Source organism: Tinamus guttatus, unplaced genomic scaffold, assembly GCF_059628265.1.
Source record: "Tinamus guttatus ecotype Peru unplaced genomic scaffold, ASM5962826v1 Tinamus_guttatus_pri_ptg000886l, whole genome shotgun sequence".
Taxonomy (NCBI): Eukaryota; Metazoa; Chordata; class Aves; order Tinamiformes; family Tinamidae; genus Tinamus; species Tinamus guttatus.
Genome location: NW_028289420.1, coordinates 551 through 15,827, shown reverse-complemented (window position 1 = coordinate 15,827; position 15,277 = coordinate 551). Strand labels below are relative to the sequence as shown.

Genomic DNA, 15,277 nt, shown 5'->3' with positions numbered 1-15,277 from the left:
GTAGTAACATCAAGCACTCAGAAATGAGAAACCTGACAAATTACGGATAGGTGTGTGATTTTAAATGTAGTTGTGCCATGAAGGACTGTATCCCTTGGTGTTTTTGTGGCTTCTTTTTGCATTTGGTGTTCAGGACAGATGGTGCTCCTCTTATTCAACACTTTGTTTTCTTCTGCTGTTCAACCTTACTAACTTATTTGTGCAAATCCTGTTCTGGAAAGGGAATTAGTAACTTCCTCACGCCGCTCATGACCCCAGTGTCACCGTTTGCGGACGTTAATTAATTAAGCCCGGCCGTTACGGGTTTCCCGCCGCCGCCATTGCGGCGCTCGCGCCTCCCGTCTCGCTGGTGGGCGCCGCTCCAGCACTTCCTGTGCGGGCGGCGGAAGTGCGTGCGGGGCCATGGCGGCCGTGGACATCCGAGGTAGGAGCGCTCGCCCGCCGCGGCGCGGGCCGGGACCGGGGCCTCCCGTTGGGGCGGCGCGGGCAGCGCTTCGCCGCGCTCCGGGTGTCCCCGGGCAGCCGCCGGCGCCTGGTGCCCGGTGCCCGCCGGCGCCGTGCGTGGGCCAAGGCCCAGGGGCGCCATGGCTGCCTGGCCCCAGTTTAAGCACAGGCTGAGCCCTTCTTTGCCACGGAGTTCCAGCTTCTCAGAAATCTGTGCTTTCCTGTAAGAAAAACCGTAAATGGATCTCTGTGGCTGCTCGTGATTTCATGGTTGGTTTTGCGTCCTGTGTACCAAAGTTGCTTTCATATGTAAGGATTTTGCTTCTTTCTCTTAAGCACTTCACTTTAAGCACTTAAGTGAATATATGGCACAAATTCCACATAAATAGAATCTTCTGGCAGTGATAAATGGAAATACTCCCCTCTCCCTAGGAACAAGAAGCATATTGGGCTTGTTCTCTTAGCTTTGACTTTTTCTAAGGGTAGCTTAAAAGGAAAATTTTGCAGTTATAATGATTTGCACTTACAAAACAATAGTGAAGGGTGAGTTTTAGAACCTAAACTTTATATTCAGTTTTATGATTTATTTATCTGTGTCTTTTTGGCATTGTGAACTTAACTGAGAGTGCAGTCTTGAGAAATTCGATTTTTATTAGTCATACCAATAAGATGTTTCTGTATTTGAAATACAAAATGGGACTTTATCAGAGAGAGCATGCAAATTTGGGCTAATTTTGCCTTTGCTGGGAAGGAAGCTTGTTTTGTGGTTTTTAAAGTCATTTAGGATATCATCAGTACTACCCTAGCTTACATGTCTAATGGGTTTTACTTCTTTGTTACTAAGATTCTCTTTTTAAAGAGGGAGCAGTCTATATAAAATAATGTGAATGTTTCAAGATTTTTTTTTTCTTCCATTTTAAGGAAGAGCTAGATTGGCAGTTCTGAGATTGACAAGGTGGAATGAATCACTCAGTTATTCTGCATTATTCCTGGTTTGCTGAGCACGTGGTATCACTTTACTAAACGTTCATAAAGGAAGCTGCTCATAACATAAGAGCTGACATTTTGCGACTGATCCTTGAACATGCAGAACTGCCACAAAACGAAATATTCACAGAAGAATGATGAATGGGAGTTCTGGATATGCGTATAATGCATGAACATAAGGGAGTAGTTCCTGAATGAAAGCATTTCATTTTTTTTTCCATTCCTTCTTCAAAGGCTTTGCATCACATTTCCTTAGAAAACCTGAACGACATATGTCGTGTTTTCTGCTTTCTCAGTTATTAGGAATTCTAATTCTTGCTTTTGTAATTTAAATAGAGGAATTTCTAGATACCTTTCAAGTTATCTGGTGTTTTTGGTGTTAGCTATGTTGTCAACCATAGAACCAGTGTTGACACTGGGTTTTTTGGTCGCCGTTTAACTTTGGCCACTTAAGTGTGTGAGGAACGCAGTTTTTTTTTTGTATCATAATTAAATCTAAGGATTTCAGTCCAAATGTCACTACATGTGTAGGAACTCATCTGACATGTAACAATTTGTATTTATAGTGTGTATTTCAAATTTGAATACTTGCGTGGTTAGGTTTCTATAATATTCATCGACATGCAAAATGATCATTTTGCCATCGGCAATTTAGAAAATTAATTGTAGAGCTGGGAATAGAATCCCTTATTCATAGCTATGGGGAAACATTACCCAAAGGTAGCATCTTTGTCTTTTGGGGCTTGCTTACTATGGATTTCACCCACAGCAGAAGAAATCATCTTTGGAAATAACAATTTTGGTTGCTGTTGCATCAGATATGCGGGTTTCAGTGTTTCTAAGATGGGATGCTATTTTTGTAAGAAAAAAGCTTGACTGGAGTTAAATTTAGTGTAAGGTGTACCACTTGTCAGGTTATTTTTTCTGTAACTGATTCTAACCAACTGTCTAAGTTCAACTCTTCTATCAGAGAACCAACTTTGAAAGTGAACCATTGCTGTAGTTCATAATATAAACTGCATATAATGCACGTATGCACATACATAGTATTATGGTAATATTATGCAGTTATTGGAGCTCGTTGATTCCCTCCTTTCCCCCACCACCACCCTGCTGGCGTTCGTGGGGCATAATCATGTACCAGCAAAAAAGTGGAGTAGTAACAGATTACGTTGTTGTCCATCTACAACAGAACTATAGTAAGTTAAAAGATTTAATTATTATTTGACCTCTGTGAAATGCATTTTTAAGTAGAATTGGGTTGTTTGGGGCAATGTTCTACTTTGATCCCGTGCCACAAGAATTAACTTTTTACTTCTGGAGGTTTTCAAGCCGTTTAGTACTCAAAGGATATTTCTCTTGCCAGATAATCTCTTGGGAATATCCTGGGTTGATAGCTCCTGGATTCCAATACTGAACAATGGCAGCGTGCTGGACTATTTCTCAGAGCGAAGTAACCCGTTCTATGACCGAACATGTAACAATGAAGTTGTCAAAATGCAGCGGATGACCCTGGACCATTTGAAGTAAGTCATTAATTTGAAACTGCTTCTAACATTGTTTTTGCATCCACTCAGAGGCTTAGATGGTTGAATGGAAATGTACTGGCAAGCTGCTTCCATTCTTGTTTTTTAGCCTTTCCAGAGTGTCCAGCTATTTAGATACCTTCTACTTCCTCTAGTGCCACTTCAAAGAAATCACAGTCATGAAACTGAGATTCCAGTACATCACTTTTAGATACTCTCTGAAGCAGTATTTCTTCTTTCCAGTTCAACAGAAATTGAATACTGGTATTAATAATGTAGTTAACTGTCTTTCCTGTGATGAATGAGGTTTATCTTGAGGGATATTTTGTGTTCACAAGCTAGTTAGTGATTCCATATCCCCCTGGCCGTGTGCCATAATTAGTATGGATATTCCTCCAAAGAGCTGGCTTTTTAGTATGAATAATACAAGTATTAAGTGTCATAAGTAAACATCACAGATAGTTGTCTAGTAAGATTGTTTTGTGTGCAAGTTAACTTTCTTTGCAGTTTCCCATCTGTGACACAGAGTGCAACTCAAGCATGTTGAGAGCTATTTAAAGATGTGACAATATGGCAGGCAGTGTACAAATTAAGCTAAATACTCCATGGCAAAATTCCCCTTACTTGAATGTGGTTGCAGAGAGGCTTTCATATCACATGCATGCACTGTGGTCCTTTGTTTCTTTATTTAAGCAACAGTCTATCATGGCAGAGACAGATATGTCATCCTTCTCACTGTTTATTCTTTTGTTCACCTGTCCTGCCTAAAAGTTTTTGTCAGATTGTTTTAACTTGCCTTGTATATGTAGATAGCTATATGTCTCTTTTACTGCATGTTATAGAACAGCTTTCAAAGAATCAGGATTTAGCCCATTCCTAGCAAGATTTTTGTAGCTCTTTGCATCCCATGGCTTTTACTTTGAGAGGAAGATGTTTATTCTGGTTGCTTCTTTTCCAGTCAAATGATTGGAGTGGAATATATTCTTCTTCATGCTCAAGAGCCCATTCTCTTCATTATCCGCAAGCAGCAAAGGCAATCTCCAACACAAGGTAAGATCTCTTAGGTTTTGTCGCTGTTGAAAGCCTGGGTGTTTATTCTCTTTATCTGTTTCTAACTTGTGTGTAAGCATTTATGGTTCTCCTCTGGTGTGTCTTTTTCTCAAATCTCACACAGAGATGAGGCTTTATACGGGAGGTAGGTGGAGATAATTTGCCTCGTAGAGTGATGTGTGGCCTGCTAGTTGGGTTGCACAGGGACTGCACTCTTGTGGTGAAATGTGAGGAGTGAAAAAAGTGAAGAAGTACTGCCATATATTTTGCTACGGAAATTGTTAATAACTTTCTGTCATGTCATATTGCTATGGTAGAGTATTAAATGTAATTATTAAGTAAGGGAAATTTTAAGATTGATTGCTTGGGGCTGATGAGATTAATTTAATTTGTGCTAATCATCTGAGGTGCTAATCATCTGAGGTGACTAGGATGTGATTTTATTTATTTATTTTGGAAAGTTATGATTTCCATTAGTTTCAGAGAAAGATGCATTCATGCATCTAAATATTTTGGAGACATGAGGGAATTTTGTGATAGTCTTAAAGAGTAGCACTGGTGTCAGTGATGGCCTTCCCAAATTTTGAATGAAGTACTTTGTTTTTTTCCTTCCCTTTGCATTCAGCAAGATTCAATGTTCTTTTCTTAACCTTAAGTTTACCTATGTATGTGTGATTAAGAAGAGCTGCCAAATTTCTATTGTAATTGGACTATATTCTGTGTTAACTGTATATACATGTAAAAGACTAGGTTATTCCAGAATGAACCTTACAGAAATGAAAAGCAGGGTTATTGCTAGTAATTTTTTAACTTTCTGCTTAGTAACTTAACTCTACGTATATGTCTTCCTCTTCTATAGGACTTGGGCTTGTCTAGCTATGCTGCTTATTTACTCATGTCAGATAATGGCCTCCATTTTAGCTCCATATGGAAAAAGAGCATGTACTGCTGCCTCTTTGATTAGATTTTCCATTTGTTTTGAAGACTCAAATCTTTAGAGTCTGGATTTTAAAGGGCAGGTATAGAAATATCATGTCCCCTAATTTCTGTTTTTGACACATTTTTTGACTACTCATAGTAGAGTTCTGTTTCCACAACATGGATGTTTGTGTTTTTGCCATAATACGGTTGTTTGGTGGAGCTTAACTAGGGTTTCTTTAATAACATTTTTTCACTGTGGTCCCACAGTTTGGGCTAGATCTTACTTTTATCGTTTAGTTGCTTGGCTAATTTTACCCATATGTTTTGTTTTATCTTGATAGAAATATTACTCTGTTTGAAACAGATTAAGTATTGGGTATAAAACTTGAAATTTTAGGAAGTTCAGAGTCAGTGTGGGGTATTTGGATAGAATTGGTCTGTCTTTGATTTCCGTGTATTGGGGGAGGATTTTTTTTTTTCTCCCCTCCCTTTAAATCTTAAGCCAAGAGTTTGAAGTGGTTAAAATCTGTATGTCCAAAGACAAAGGAGAGCTATCTGTCTAGGAAAGTATTTTGCAAGGCAGTAAAGTTGCTGTTCTTTGCCTTTTTTTCCTCTCCCCAAGGGAATGCTGAGAAGGAACTCCTCCCTTTGAGGAAGAAGGAATAGTCATTCTAATATGCACCCAATCTTGATATGTCTGTGGATAGAGTGCAACAGGAGGACTTTCACTATGAGATGAATATTCAAATTTTTACTGTTACTACTGAAAATAAATAACAAATGTGTGCTCTTCAGAATGAGATTAAAATTAATCCTGTACATTTTATTTTTCCCTCCCTTCTACAGTTATTCCGTTGGCTGACTACTATATTATTGCTGGTGTGATTTATCAGGCACCTGACTTGGGGTCTGTCATTAACTCCAGAGTTGTAAGTGTTCTGTACATTTTGACATGTGTCAGTCTGTAGCTGCTTTTGGTGGCTCTGCACCCTGTTTCAATCCTCCTTGTGCTGTTTTGAGAAAAGGTCTTGTATAGGATACAAAAACTTAAACACTGCTAGTTAACATGATGAGTATCCTATACAGAGGTGTGGTATAGTGTGGCCTAAAGGACAGGACACTGATTGTGTAAGGATGAAGGGATCTGAATAGCTGAAATTGTTCTGCCAGTTGTCCAATGTGAAGTTCAAATATTCTAATAAACTTTTAAAATTGCATAAATATATATGAACTAACAATGACTTATTCAATGACATTTGGTTTGGAATATGTTTTTTATTAAGCTGATAATTTTCCTTAAATCCAAAACTCCAGTTAGATTTTAGTTTTAGTTTCTTCTTGTATCCTAGTGAAATGCTGTATGTGTTTTTTGTTGTTGTTTTATTTTTTTCTCAGTTTAGAAAAGCACTTGCTCCTGTTTAAAATATTACATTCTTGGTCCAAAGCTAGCTGCCTCAAGTTCCCTTCCCAGAACAAAAATGAATATAGAATGGAAAATTTTTAATCTCTGCCTACAAGAATTTATACTATACTTTTTTCCAAAAATTCCAAATGTTTTCTTATGGTGACTCTTATGGTTCTGAAAGCTCACTGCAGTGCACGGAATTCAGTCTGCTTTTGAAGAAGCTATGTCCTACTGTCGTTATCACCCCTCCAAAGGCTATTGGTGGCATTTCAAAGATCAAGAGGAACGAGGTAGGTGTTCCAGGCCCCGCTCTGCTTTTGGGCAGGGGGATAACATGCACATAAAGGTAAAGCTTGCTGGTGATACACTGAGGGTGTGCAGAGAAAGTTCAGAGGTAGTGCCTCTTCTGTTTGAAGTTAGTGCTTTCCACAAGGTTTGAAGGAACCAACCTTGTGGGGCTGGTGGGGTTGACACTGAGGTATGGATGGGAGGTAAGAAATGGTGAGCCCTATGTCAAAGGAGAGCAGAGCACTGCAATCCACTGGAGACTCAAAGGACATTTTTCAGAAACCAAATCAGTTTTTCAGGAAGTAAAATTATTCCTAATCTGTCTGCTTCAAAGAAAGAGCTGCTGATGTCAAGGGAGAGTTGGAGTTTAGAAGGGAAATTGATGCCAGCTTGTCACCCAAAAAAGAGCTGGTAAGAAAACAGAAATTCCTAAATAGGTTTCTGTCACATTTTCTGTCTTTTACAGAGAAGGCTAAACCAAAAGCCAAGAAGAAAGAAGAACCAAGTTCTATTTTCCAAAGGCAAAGGGTAGATGCTTTACTTCTAGACTTGAGACAAAAGTTTCCACCTAAATTTGTTCAGGTATGACATATATAAGCTACAGAATTATGTAACTTGGAGCTTAAGAAGTTCAAAAATCCTTGAACATCAGAAAGTGCGTGGGAATTTTCTGTGCTTTCTAGAATGGAGACAGTGGTTAGATAATGGATTTTGGAAGTGGAAGGCTTTGAGTAGAAAGTGGAATTGCCCTCTGCAATTGTGAGTTTTAAGACCTTGGCAAAACTACGATGGCAAATTTTGTTAGAGAAACTCTTCATCCGCATGTAGAAGACTATGCTTGTCAGCTCTCGGATTTTGTAGCCATAGCCAGTTTCCTGCTTTGTGAGCCGAGTGAAACCAAGAGCTGAATGAAACCAACCCAGGGACTGTGTGCTGGGTACTGTGCTGATTTGGAGGCTTGCTGGTTAGCAAGGACATCCTCAGCATTGTGTGAGCGACCTGTGGCCACCTCTGCATCCGCCCAGCAACTGCTGTTCTGCCAGGCCCTCTGCTGGGGAGAAAGGGCAGATGCTTACAGCAGCTCTCAAAACCTTTAATCCTTCAGAGGAAAAATTGGGAGATTAGGAAAGACTCGCTAGATGAGCACTTTTTTCCCATTAGTTTCTATTGTCAGGGGAAAATTGCATGTTTAGAAATAAGTTATTTGTATTTTCTTTAAAATGTATTTAGTAACGAAGAGCCCTCATTTTTACCTCAACTCTTGTTGCAAGAACACACTACCTGCTTTGTGTACCTAAGTAAATATGAGGGAGTTAAGAATATTGACTTTGGCTCTTCTGATGTTTGGTTTTTGTTTGCTTGTTTTCCACAGCAAAAGCCTGGAGAAAAGCCCATCCCAGGTAAAACTCTTTTATTATCAAAAGATTCTTAAAAAATAAACTATATATCACTGTGTTTTACATTTACCTCATGAACTGCTTTCTGCTACTACTGAGGTGGTTAACCTGGTACTGTCTAGCTCTGCAAAGTGTTAGACAGGATCAGAGCTTGCTGTGGTGACCAGCATAAAGTTGAAAAATGTGTATTTTACTCTTTACCCAGGAGGTGCCTTGCCCTTTTCATCTGTCACTGTATTGCCTGAAGGTTCAAATTCAGGGAATGCTATTTGAAAGTAGAAAGGGGAAAATGGGTGCAAGAAGGAATGACTAGGTCAATCCTGCATCCTAGTGACTTTGCCTAGTGCTATGAGCTCAGGAAAGTGTGTGAAGGCTTTAAATTGATTATAAGCAACCTTGAAACAGGAAAAGGCTAAACTGTCTTTTCAGTGTATTCCACTCTTAATTTCTTTTTGTTCTTACTTATTAAGTGGATCAAATCAAGAAGGAACCAGAACCAGCCCCTGAAGCTATCAAGCAAGAGGAGAAAGAGACTGTAAAGAATACTCAGCAGAGTGCTGGCACTAAAGGACCTCCTGAAAAACGAATGAGACTGCAGTGAAGGAAGTTGTTGCACCTCTGCATTAAATCAGTACCTGGAAGTCTACAGGAGATTCTTGTTCCCTTTCCTTAATATTTAAGCTCTTCACCAACACTGTGGAAATTTATGTAATGGATTCCCTGTAACAACTCTTTTTCTGTAGAAACCTGTTACAGAACTGTCAATGGCAGGATGTGAGCTGCTTCAGAGAAAGTGTTTTTGGTTTTCATTCTGGTTTGCCAGTTGACTTCCAAGAATGGTTTTTACATTGAGGTATATTTTTGCAGCCTCCTGAAATCCTTACAATCCTTTGTGTCTTGGTTTCCTGCGTTAAAAAGAAAAACTTTTATTAAAAAAAAAAAAAAAACTTGCTTCTTGATGAAGCAAATCCTGGATGCTAGCTTGCCTTTCTTAAAGCCTTGCTTTGTTAGTAAATATGCTGTATGTACTGGCAGAAAACTATTCCTTGGATATCAGTTTGTCTGTTTTGAGGAAGCCAAATTTAGAAAATAATTTAAGCTAATATAAATTGCAGTGTCTTTAGTATGTTTAGAATGCAGATTAAAGATTAGGTAATCAGAGGCTCAAATCAATATAATTAGATGTCAAACTGCCACAAGTTTCTAAATGACACTCTTTTTATTTAAAGGTAAGACAGCTAAGCTCTTATCTTAGAATAAAGCTAGTTTTTGTCCAAGAGATACATGATGACATAAAACAGACTGAAGTGTCTTGCTGTTACATGCTTAGAATGGCTAAAATTGTTTATTTGTAACTGTCTCAAATGTATCTCAAATGCTGTCTCAAATGCATGCTGTTTTCTCTGTGCTTCTAGCACCTTCTTGTGCCATCTGATCGCCTTTTAGACCTGAGGAGGTAGGAGAGGGGAAGAGAAACGTCCTTGGCAGCTGTATACCTTGAATATTTGCTGTGGTGCTTATACAGAGCACTCTTTGGCTTGCAGAAAATATTCATCCATTCCTAAGAAATGTTTTATTTCTTTTTATGTAGAAGTAGTAGAGCCATTCTTGAAAAAGCTGACTTCTACTCCCCTTGGTCCCCAAACTTTTGCTTATTCTGCTGCTTACTTTGTAATATATTCTAGTAAATGTTAGAGTGAGGAAAAAGCATTCTAAATAGCAGACAAATATAAATAAGAAATCAGAATATATTCAGGCTGCTATGTCACATTTATTGTGAGATTATAGGAGGGATTTTCACCTGCTTCAGTAACTGATGAAGAGCTATAACTGGGTTGCTGTTGAATAATGGAAGGACCTTTGCAACTTTTGTCCTGTAATGCTAGGCTGTAACAAATATATAGATAAGCAAGTGAGGGGGGGGGGAGGGGGGAAGAGGAGAGCGGGTAGAGGAAGAGGCAAAAAAAGCAGAGTTGGAGAAGCTAGTTCTCCAGATATTATTGAAAGTGAGTAATAAGCTTGTGTGATGTCCTAAATCAAGTGAAGAGCTAGAGAGCAGTTATTCTGGAATGCTCAAAACAATAATTAAAATTCAATGTGGATACATTTGGAACAAAAGGTTATGGCTTCTTCCCTGTATCAGAGGGCTTCCCGTGAGAGCAAAGGGCCCGAGAAGCACCAGAAACTTTGACCCTCACTTAGTGGATGAGGACAGAAGCTCAGCAAGGCAGGGGAGGGGTTACCCAGAGCGCTGAGACCGTCCGTGTCCATGGCCCCGTGCTGAGTCAGCAATGTGCCACTAACAGCAGTAATGTACTCATCTTGTTTGAGGAAACGTGCTTGCAGCCCTAGGCAGCCATAGCGGGGCTTCGAAGTCAAACATGCTGTAATAACCTTTAAGAGGTGTGGAGTTCTTCTGGTAATGCCCCTTTACTTAGGTTTGTTTTATGATAGTTTTTTAATTGCCAGATGAAACTATTTTCTTCCAGTGTGTTCATTGCCATATCCTGGGAATCATTTCTCTCTGTTCCCCACCCCCCAAAAATCCTGTGTTCTCCTTACCTGATCACAGTACAGAAGTGGAAGGCTCTGCTAATTGGAGCACAAATGTGTAGTCTTGTTGCTGTGACATTGATATAGTGAAGAACTTGCTGTAGGTGCTCAGCAATGTGTTGAGACAAAAAAAAAATCTAATCAGCCATTAACTTGATGATGAAACCCAAATTCTTTCTTCTAGTTCTAACAACTAATTTATGGTTGTACATAAATTAACTGAGGAGGGGAAAAAAAGCCATATACAGTTTCTGGGGGTTGGGCATAAGATGCCTTGAACAAGTTGGCAGAATGATTTAGTAGGGGTTTTTTATAGCCCAAGTCAGGAATGGTCACAGAGCCGAAGCATGAATTTAAAAATAGTACTACAGCCACTGCACATCCAAAAAAAGATAATGCAGTAGGATTTTTCTCTTACAGCTTTTACATTATTTCAAAAGGCAAACTGACGTAGTTCAAGTTCTTGAACACTTGGAAAGTGGAAAACTCAAAATCACAGATGAGAGAATTTACAGAGAGGGGAAAAGAAATTTTTTAAAAGCTTTAAAATTAGTAGGAAAAAAAAAAGTGATCCGAAGCCAAATACAGCCCATGACTTTGGTCACTCTTAGCCAAAGCAATAACGGACAAACTTCAAACAGCTGTAGCTATGCAGGAAAATGCCAGAACATCAGTGATAATCCATGTATGTGTTGGAGGCTTCTGGTCATTGTGCCACATTTACTGCTCCTGATCTAAACCAACTGCTGCCCTGCAGCTCTGGCTTCATGAGGGTAGAGGTGCTCATTGTGGTGACAGGCACCTTCGATAACTTCGCCCTCGCCACTCGGCCTCCTCACGTTGTCACTGCTTGTGCCGGCACGAGGGTTACCTCCTGATGCCCCAGGACAGGCAGGAGAGGAGCTCTGTGATGGAGGGGAGCACCTCTTGCAACTGAGAAAGGTAAGAGCTGAGGTGGATTGGATTCCAGCCAACAAAGGCTTTGGTAGGAGGTAGGAAAGCTGCTGAGTAAACTGCTAGAGATACGTAGCAACCGTGGCATAAATAGGTTTTATGCTTTTATCCTTGTTATATAATCCTGTGTCTGCCCTGTTGTATGTAACGTGAGCAAATTCATCCTTATTTCGACTCTTATTTATTTTGAAACTGCCTCCAGTCATAAGAAGGCACTCATTAAGAAAGGCAACGGGAATCAGTGTGTTGGCAGGCCCAGCATTTCCATATTTCTTCAATTTGGACCCTAAACTTCTTTCAAATATCCTTTTGAGCTGAAATTCTCTATTCCTGTTCTCTAGTTCTCACAAATAATATTTTAATAAAGAAAGGAAAAAAATCCAGAAGAGACCCAAACAAAAGCCAACCTTTGGGCTATTAGCGCAGGCCTTTCTTTCCCCCAAGGGTCTAACCAAGGCTGGGTGGGGGCTACACGTGTGAAACTTGGTGAGGGAGCCCCTCCCTGGACACTCTTATGCTCAAGGGTGGAAATAGCCGTTTTTTTCCCAATGAGGAATACTAAAGGCTCTGTGTGTGCCTCGCTTAAGCAGGTGCTATCCTGCCCACGAGCGCCCACCTTCTCCAAGCGCAGGTGCCATGGGGAAGACGGAGCCTCGGTGCCCGGGGCGGGCAGAGGCCGTTCCGGCCGGCTGGTCACAAAGGCGGGAGCGGCGGGCGCCTCGTGGGGCCGGGCAGCGCGGGGCCATGGCGGCGCTGCTGGTGCTGCCCATGCTGCTGGGCCTGGCGGGGCGCCCCGCCGCGCAGGAGGAGGCGCCCGACCCGCTGCGCGTGGCCGCCACGGAGGTGACGGTGCCGCGGCGCCTGAGCCCCCGCGCCGGCCACGACCCCCTGGCCCTCTCCTACCGCCTGGAGATGGAGGGGCGGGTGCGAGTGCTGCACCTGCGGCCCCACAGGGGGCTGGTGTCTCCGTCCTTCACCTTGGTCACCTATGGGGAGGATGGGACGCGCTGGGACGACCAGCCCTTCGTGCCAAAGGACTGCTTCTACCAGGGCGAGGTGCAGGGCAGCCCTGGCTCCCTGGTGGCCCTCAGCACCTGCTGGGGGGGCCTCCAAGGGGTGCTGTGGGTAGAGGGCAGCACCTACGAGATCGAGCCCGTCCCTGATGATCCAGCCTTCCGGCACGTCCTCTACCGCATGGAGGAGGCCGCTGACCCTACAGCCCCCACCTGCGGCCTCACTCAGGAGGAGCTGCAGCACCAGAAGACCTTGTTGCCTTGGCTCCGGGCTGCGCGGGTGCAGGAGGAGGAGGAGGACTCACTGAAGGGCTGGTGGACGCACATCAGGTATGCGAAGCTTGTGGTGGTCGCGGACCACGGGTGTTTTCTGAAGTTAGGTGAGAACGAATCTGAAGTCTTCAGGGTAGTCATGAACATCATCAATGCTGCGGACTCTCTCTATGATCAGCTTTCTGTCCAGCTGTATCTTACAGGGCTAGAGATCTGGACCAAAAATAATCTTATAAATATTTCTAGCTCTGTAAGCAAGACACTTGCAGACTTCAACAAATGGAGAAAGGCCAATCTGACTCACCGGATGCGCCATGATAGTGCTCACTTATTTGCATCTCAGAACTTTGCAAAGAGCTTGGGAATGGCATATCTGGCGGGTATATGTGATGATCACTGGTCATCAGGAGTTGAGTCTTTCCTTAGGAAGAAACTATCTGGATTTATTCTCACATTTACCCATGAGCTGGGCCATCTTCTTGGGATGCAACATGATGATCGAAGCTGTAAATGTAGACTAAAGAAATGCATTATGCATGAAACTGCAGCTGGCACCGATTCCTTCAGTGACTGCAGTTACAGGTACTTCTTTGACTTGCTTGCAACTGGTGGAGCCTGCTTGCGTCGACCACCAGCACCTGGCACTTTCTACACCCTGCAGCATAAATATTGTGGGAATGAGATAGTAGAAGAAGGAGAGCAGTGTGACTGTGGCTCAGAATTAAACTGCAGACGAGACCGTTGTTGTCACCCTAACTGCACACTCACTCGAGGTTCAGTTTGTGCATCTGGAGAATGCTGCAGGGGCTGTCAGTTCCTTCCAGCAGGAACTCTCTGCAGAACGAAGATTGGCGACTGTGACCTGCCTGAGTATTGCAACGGGAGCTCTCCCAGGTGCCAGCCAGACGTGTATGTGCAAGATGGAGCCCCATGCAAGGATGGGGCCTATTGCTATCGAGGGAAATGTTCTTCCCACAGCAAACAATGCAGGCATCTCTTTGGCAGAAGAGCCAGGGCTGCTCCTCCATCTTGCTTCAGAATGCTGAATACTCGAGGTGACCGTTTTGGAAATTGTGGTATTCAAAGAAATACTCATTACATAAAATGCAAAACTGAGGATGCCCGATGTGGTAGGGTCCAGTGCGAAAACATACACAAATTGCCGTATTTGCGCAACCACATAACCATAATCCAAACCCCTTTTGGAGATAAGAAGTGCTGGGGTATAGACTATCATGTAGGGATGCCTACAGGTGACGTGGGGGCCGTGGCTGATGGCACGCCATGCGGTAATGATATGCTCTGCATCAACAGGACATGTACCAATGTGACAGTGCTGAACTACGACTGTAACGTGACCAAGTGCCACAACAGAGGTGTGTGCAACAATCGTAAGAACTGTCACTGCAAGTACGGCTGGGCTCCCCCATACTGCGAGCTGGAGGGGCTTGGGGGTAGCATTGACAGCGGACCCCCTCCAGCCAGGCAGATTTTTCTTAGAGCAAAAATCGGAATAGCAGTACTTGGCGTTGTTGTTCTCAGTATCCTCGTAGTTACCTTTATCGTATGCTATAAACAGCAAATAGCAGGATTGTTTAGGAGGCTAGCAGCTCGATTCCACAGCAAAAAACCAGCAGGTGCTCCAGATGCCAGCAATCCTGGCAATCCCAGCACTTCCTGACGGAGAACACCTGACAGTGGGTTCAAGTCAGCCGCAGAGCACTTACTGGCAGGCCAGCGAGGAGCAGCTTTGGATGCTTGAGAAGGAATCACCAGCAGCCCTTGAGCTAAGCCAACTGCTGCTTCACCAAAATGATCAAACACAATCTGAATTGCTGTCATCTCATGAAACATTACCAAGCTCAGAATATCTGTTATCTTTGTTTTAAGATAATAAATGCAGGCAATAAGGCATGCTGTTCTTTTCACCTTGAGCTCTTAAACGGAGGTAATTGGGCAAACAGAAGGTGTGGCTGTATGCTCCATATATCTTGACAGTTTACAAATGCAAACTCCTAAAACATGTGAAGAACTTAAGCAGTTTGATTCAGTTCATCCAAATGTCCCTCCATTTCACTGGAAGAGATGTCAGTGAGCATCTTGCTTCTGTCATTCAGGAATAACCAAAAAGAGAAAAAAACTTGCGCTTGCAGTCTTTATTTAATTCACATCAGCAACACACACCCACACAAGAAATAGACATTCCAGTGAGAGGCAGGTATCTGTGGCATAAGCCCTTCTGCTGATTTCCACAGGGGAGTGTTTCAAGGGGAGGCAGATTTTAGGAACAGGTTGTTGAGTTTGTGAGATGTTAGGGAAGTACTATCCAAAGCAAGCTGGTACATGCTGTGTTTCTGAACTGGCAGAATTGCATCAAAAATTTAGTGACATCAAATCTTGCATTTCAGAAGAACAAGTTTTCTTTCTTTAGTGGAAACTGTTCAATGCCTCCAGGGTCGGATTCTT

At 42.3% G+C, this 15,277-nt stretch overlaps 2 protein-coding genes across 2 annotated transcripts; both read left to right on the top strand.

The window, feature by feature from the left end:
- Positions 1–373: 373 nt before the first annotated feature.
- Positions 374–8,834, top strand: LOC104571959 (mediator of RNA polymerase II transcription subunit 6). Its single transcript, XM_088537902.1, has 8 exons — positions 374–424; positions 2,798–2,957; positions 3,916–4,007; positions 5,775–5,857; positions 6,515–6,623; positions 7,088–7,203; positions 7,994–8,021; positions 8,489–8,834. The coding sequence occupies exons 1-8, from the start codon at positions 403–405 to the stop codon at positions 8,617–8,619; spliced, it is 741 nt and encodes a 246-aa protein (XP_088394028.1). The 5' UTR covers positions 374–402; the 3' UTR covers positions 8,620–8,834.
- Positions 8,835–12,260: 3,426 nt separating this feature from the next.
- On the top strand, positions 12,261–14,492 carry LOC104571960 (disintegrin and metalloproteinase domain-containing protein 20-like). Its single transcript, XM_010219095.2, has one exon. It carries the CDS (start codon positions 12,270–12,272, stop codon positions 14,490–14,492), a length of 2,223 nt encoding a protein of 740 aa, XP_010217397.2. The 5' UTR covers positions 12,261–12,269.
- The last annotated feature ends 785 nt before the right edge of the window (positions 14,493–15,277 follow it).

What these genes read in the sequence shown, in the direction of transcription:
- LOC104571959 (XM_088537902.1), top strand. Translation starts at nt 403, where the DNA reads ATGGCGGCCGTGGACATCCGAG. An exon ending in AAGGCAATCTCCAACACAAG is followed by an intron (nt 4,008 to 5,774) that starts GTAAGATCTCTT and finishes TCCCTTCTACAG; the next exon opens with TTATTCCGTTGGCTGACTAC. An exon ending in CAAAGATCAAGAGGAACGAG is followed by an intron (nt 6,624 to 7,087) that starts GTAGGTGTTCCA and finishes TGTCTTTTACAG; the next exon opens with AGAAGGCTAAACCAAAAGCC.
- LOC104571960 (XM_010219095.2), top strand. Translation starts at nt 12,270, where the DNA reads ATGGCGGCGCTGCTGGTGCTGCCCATGCTGCTGGGCCTGGCGGGGCGC.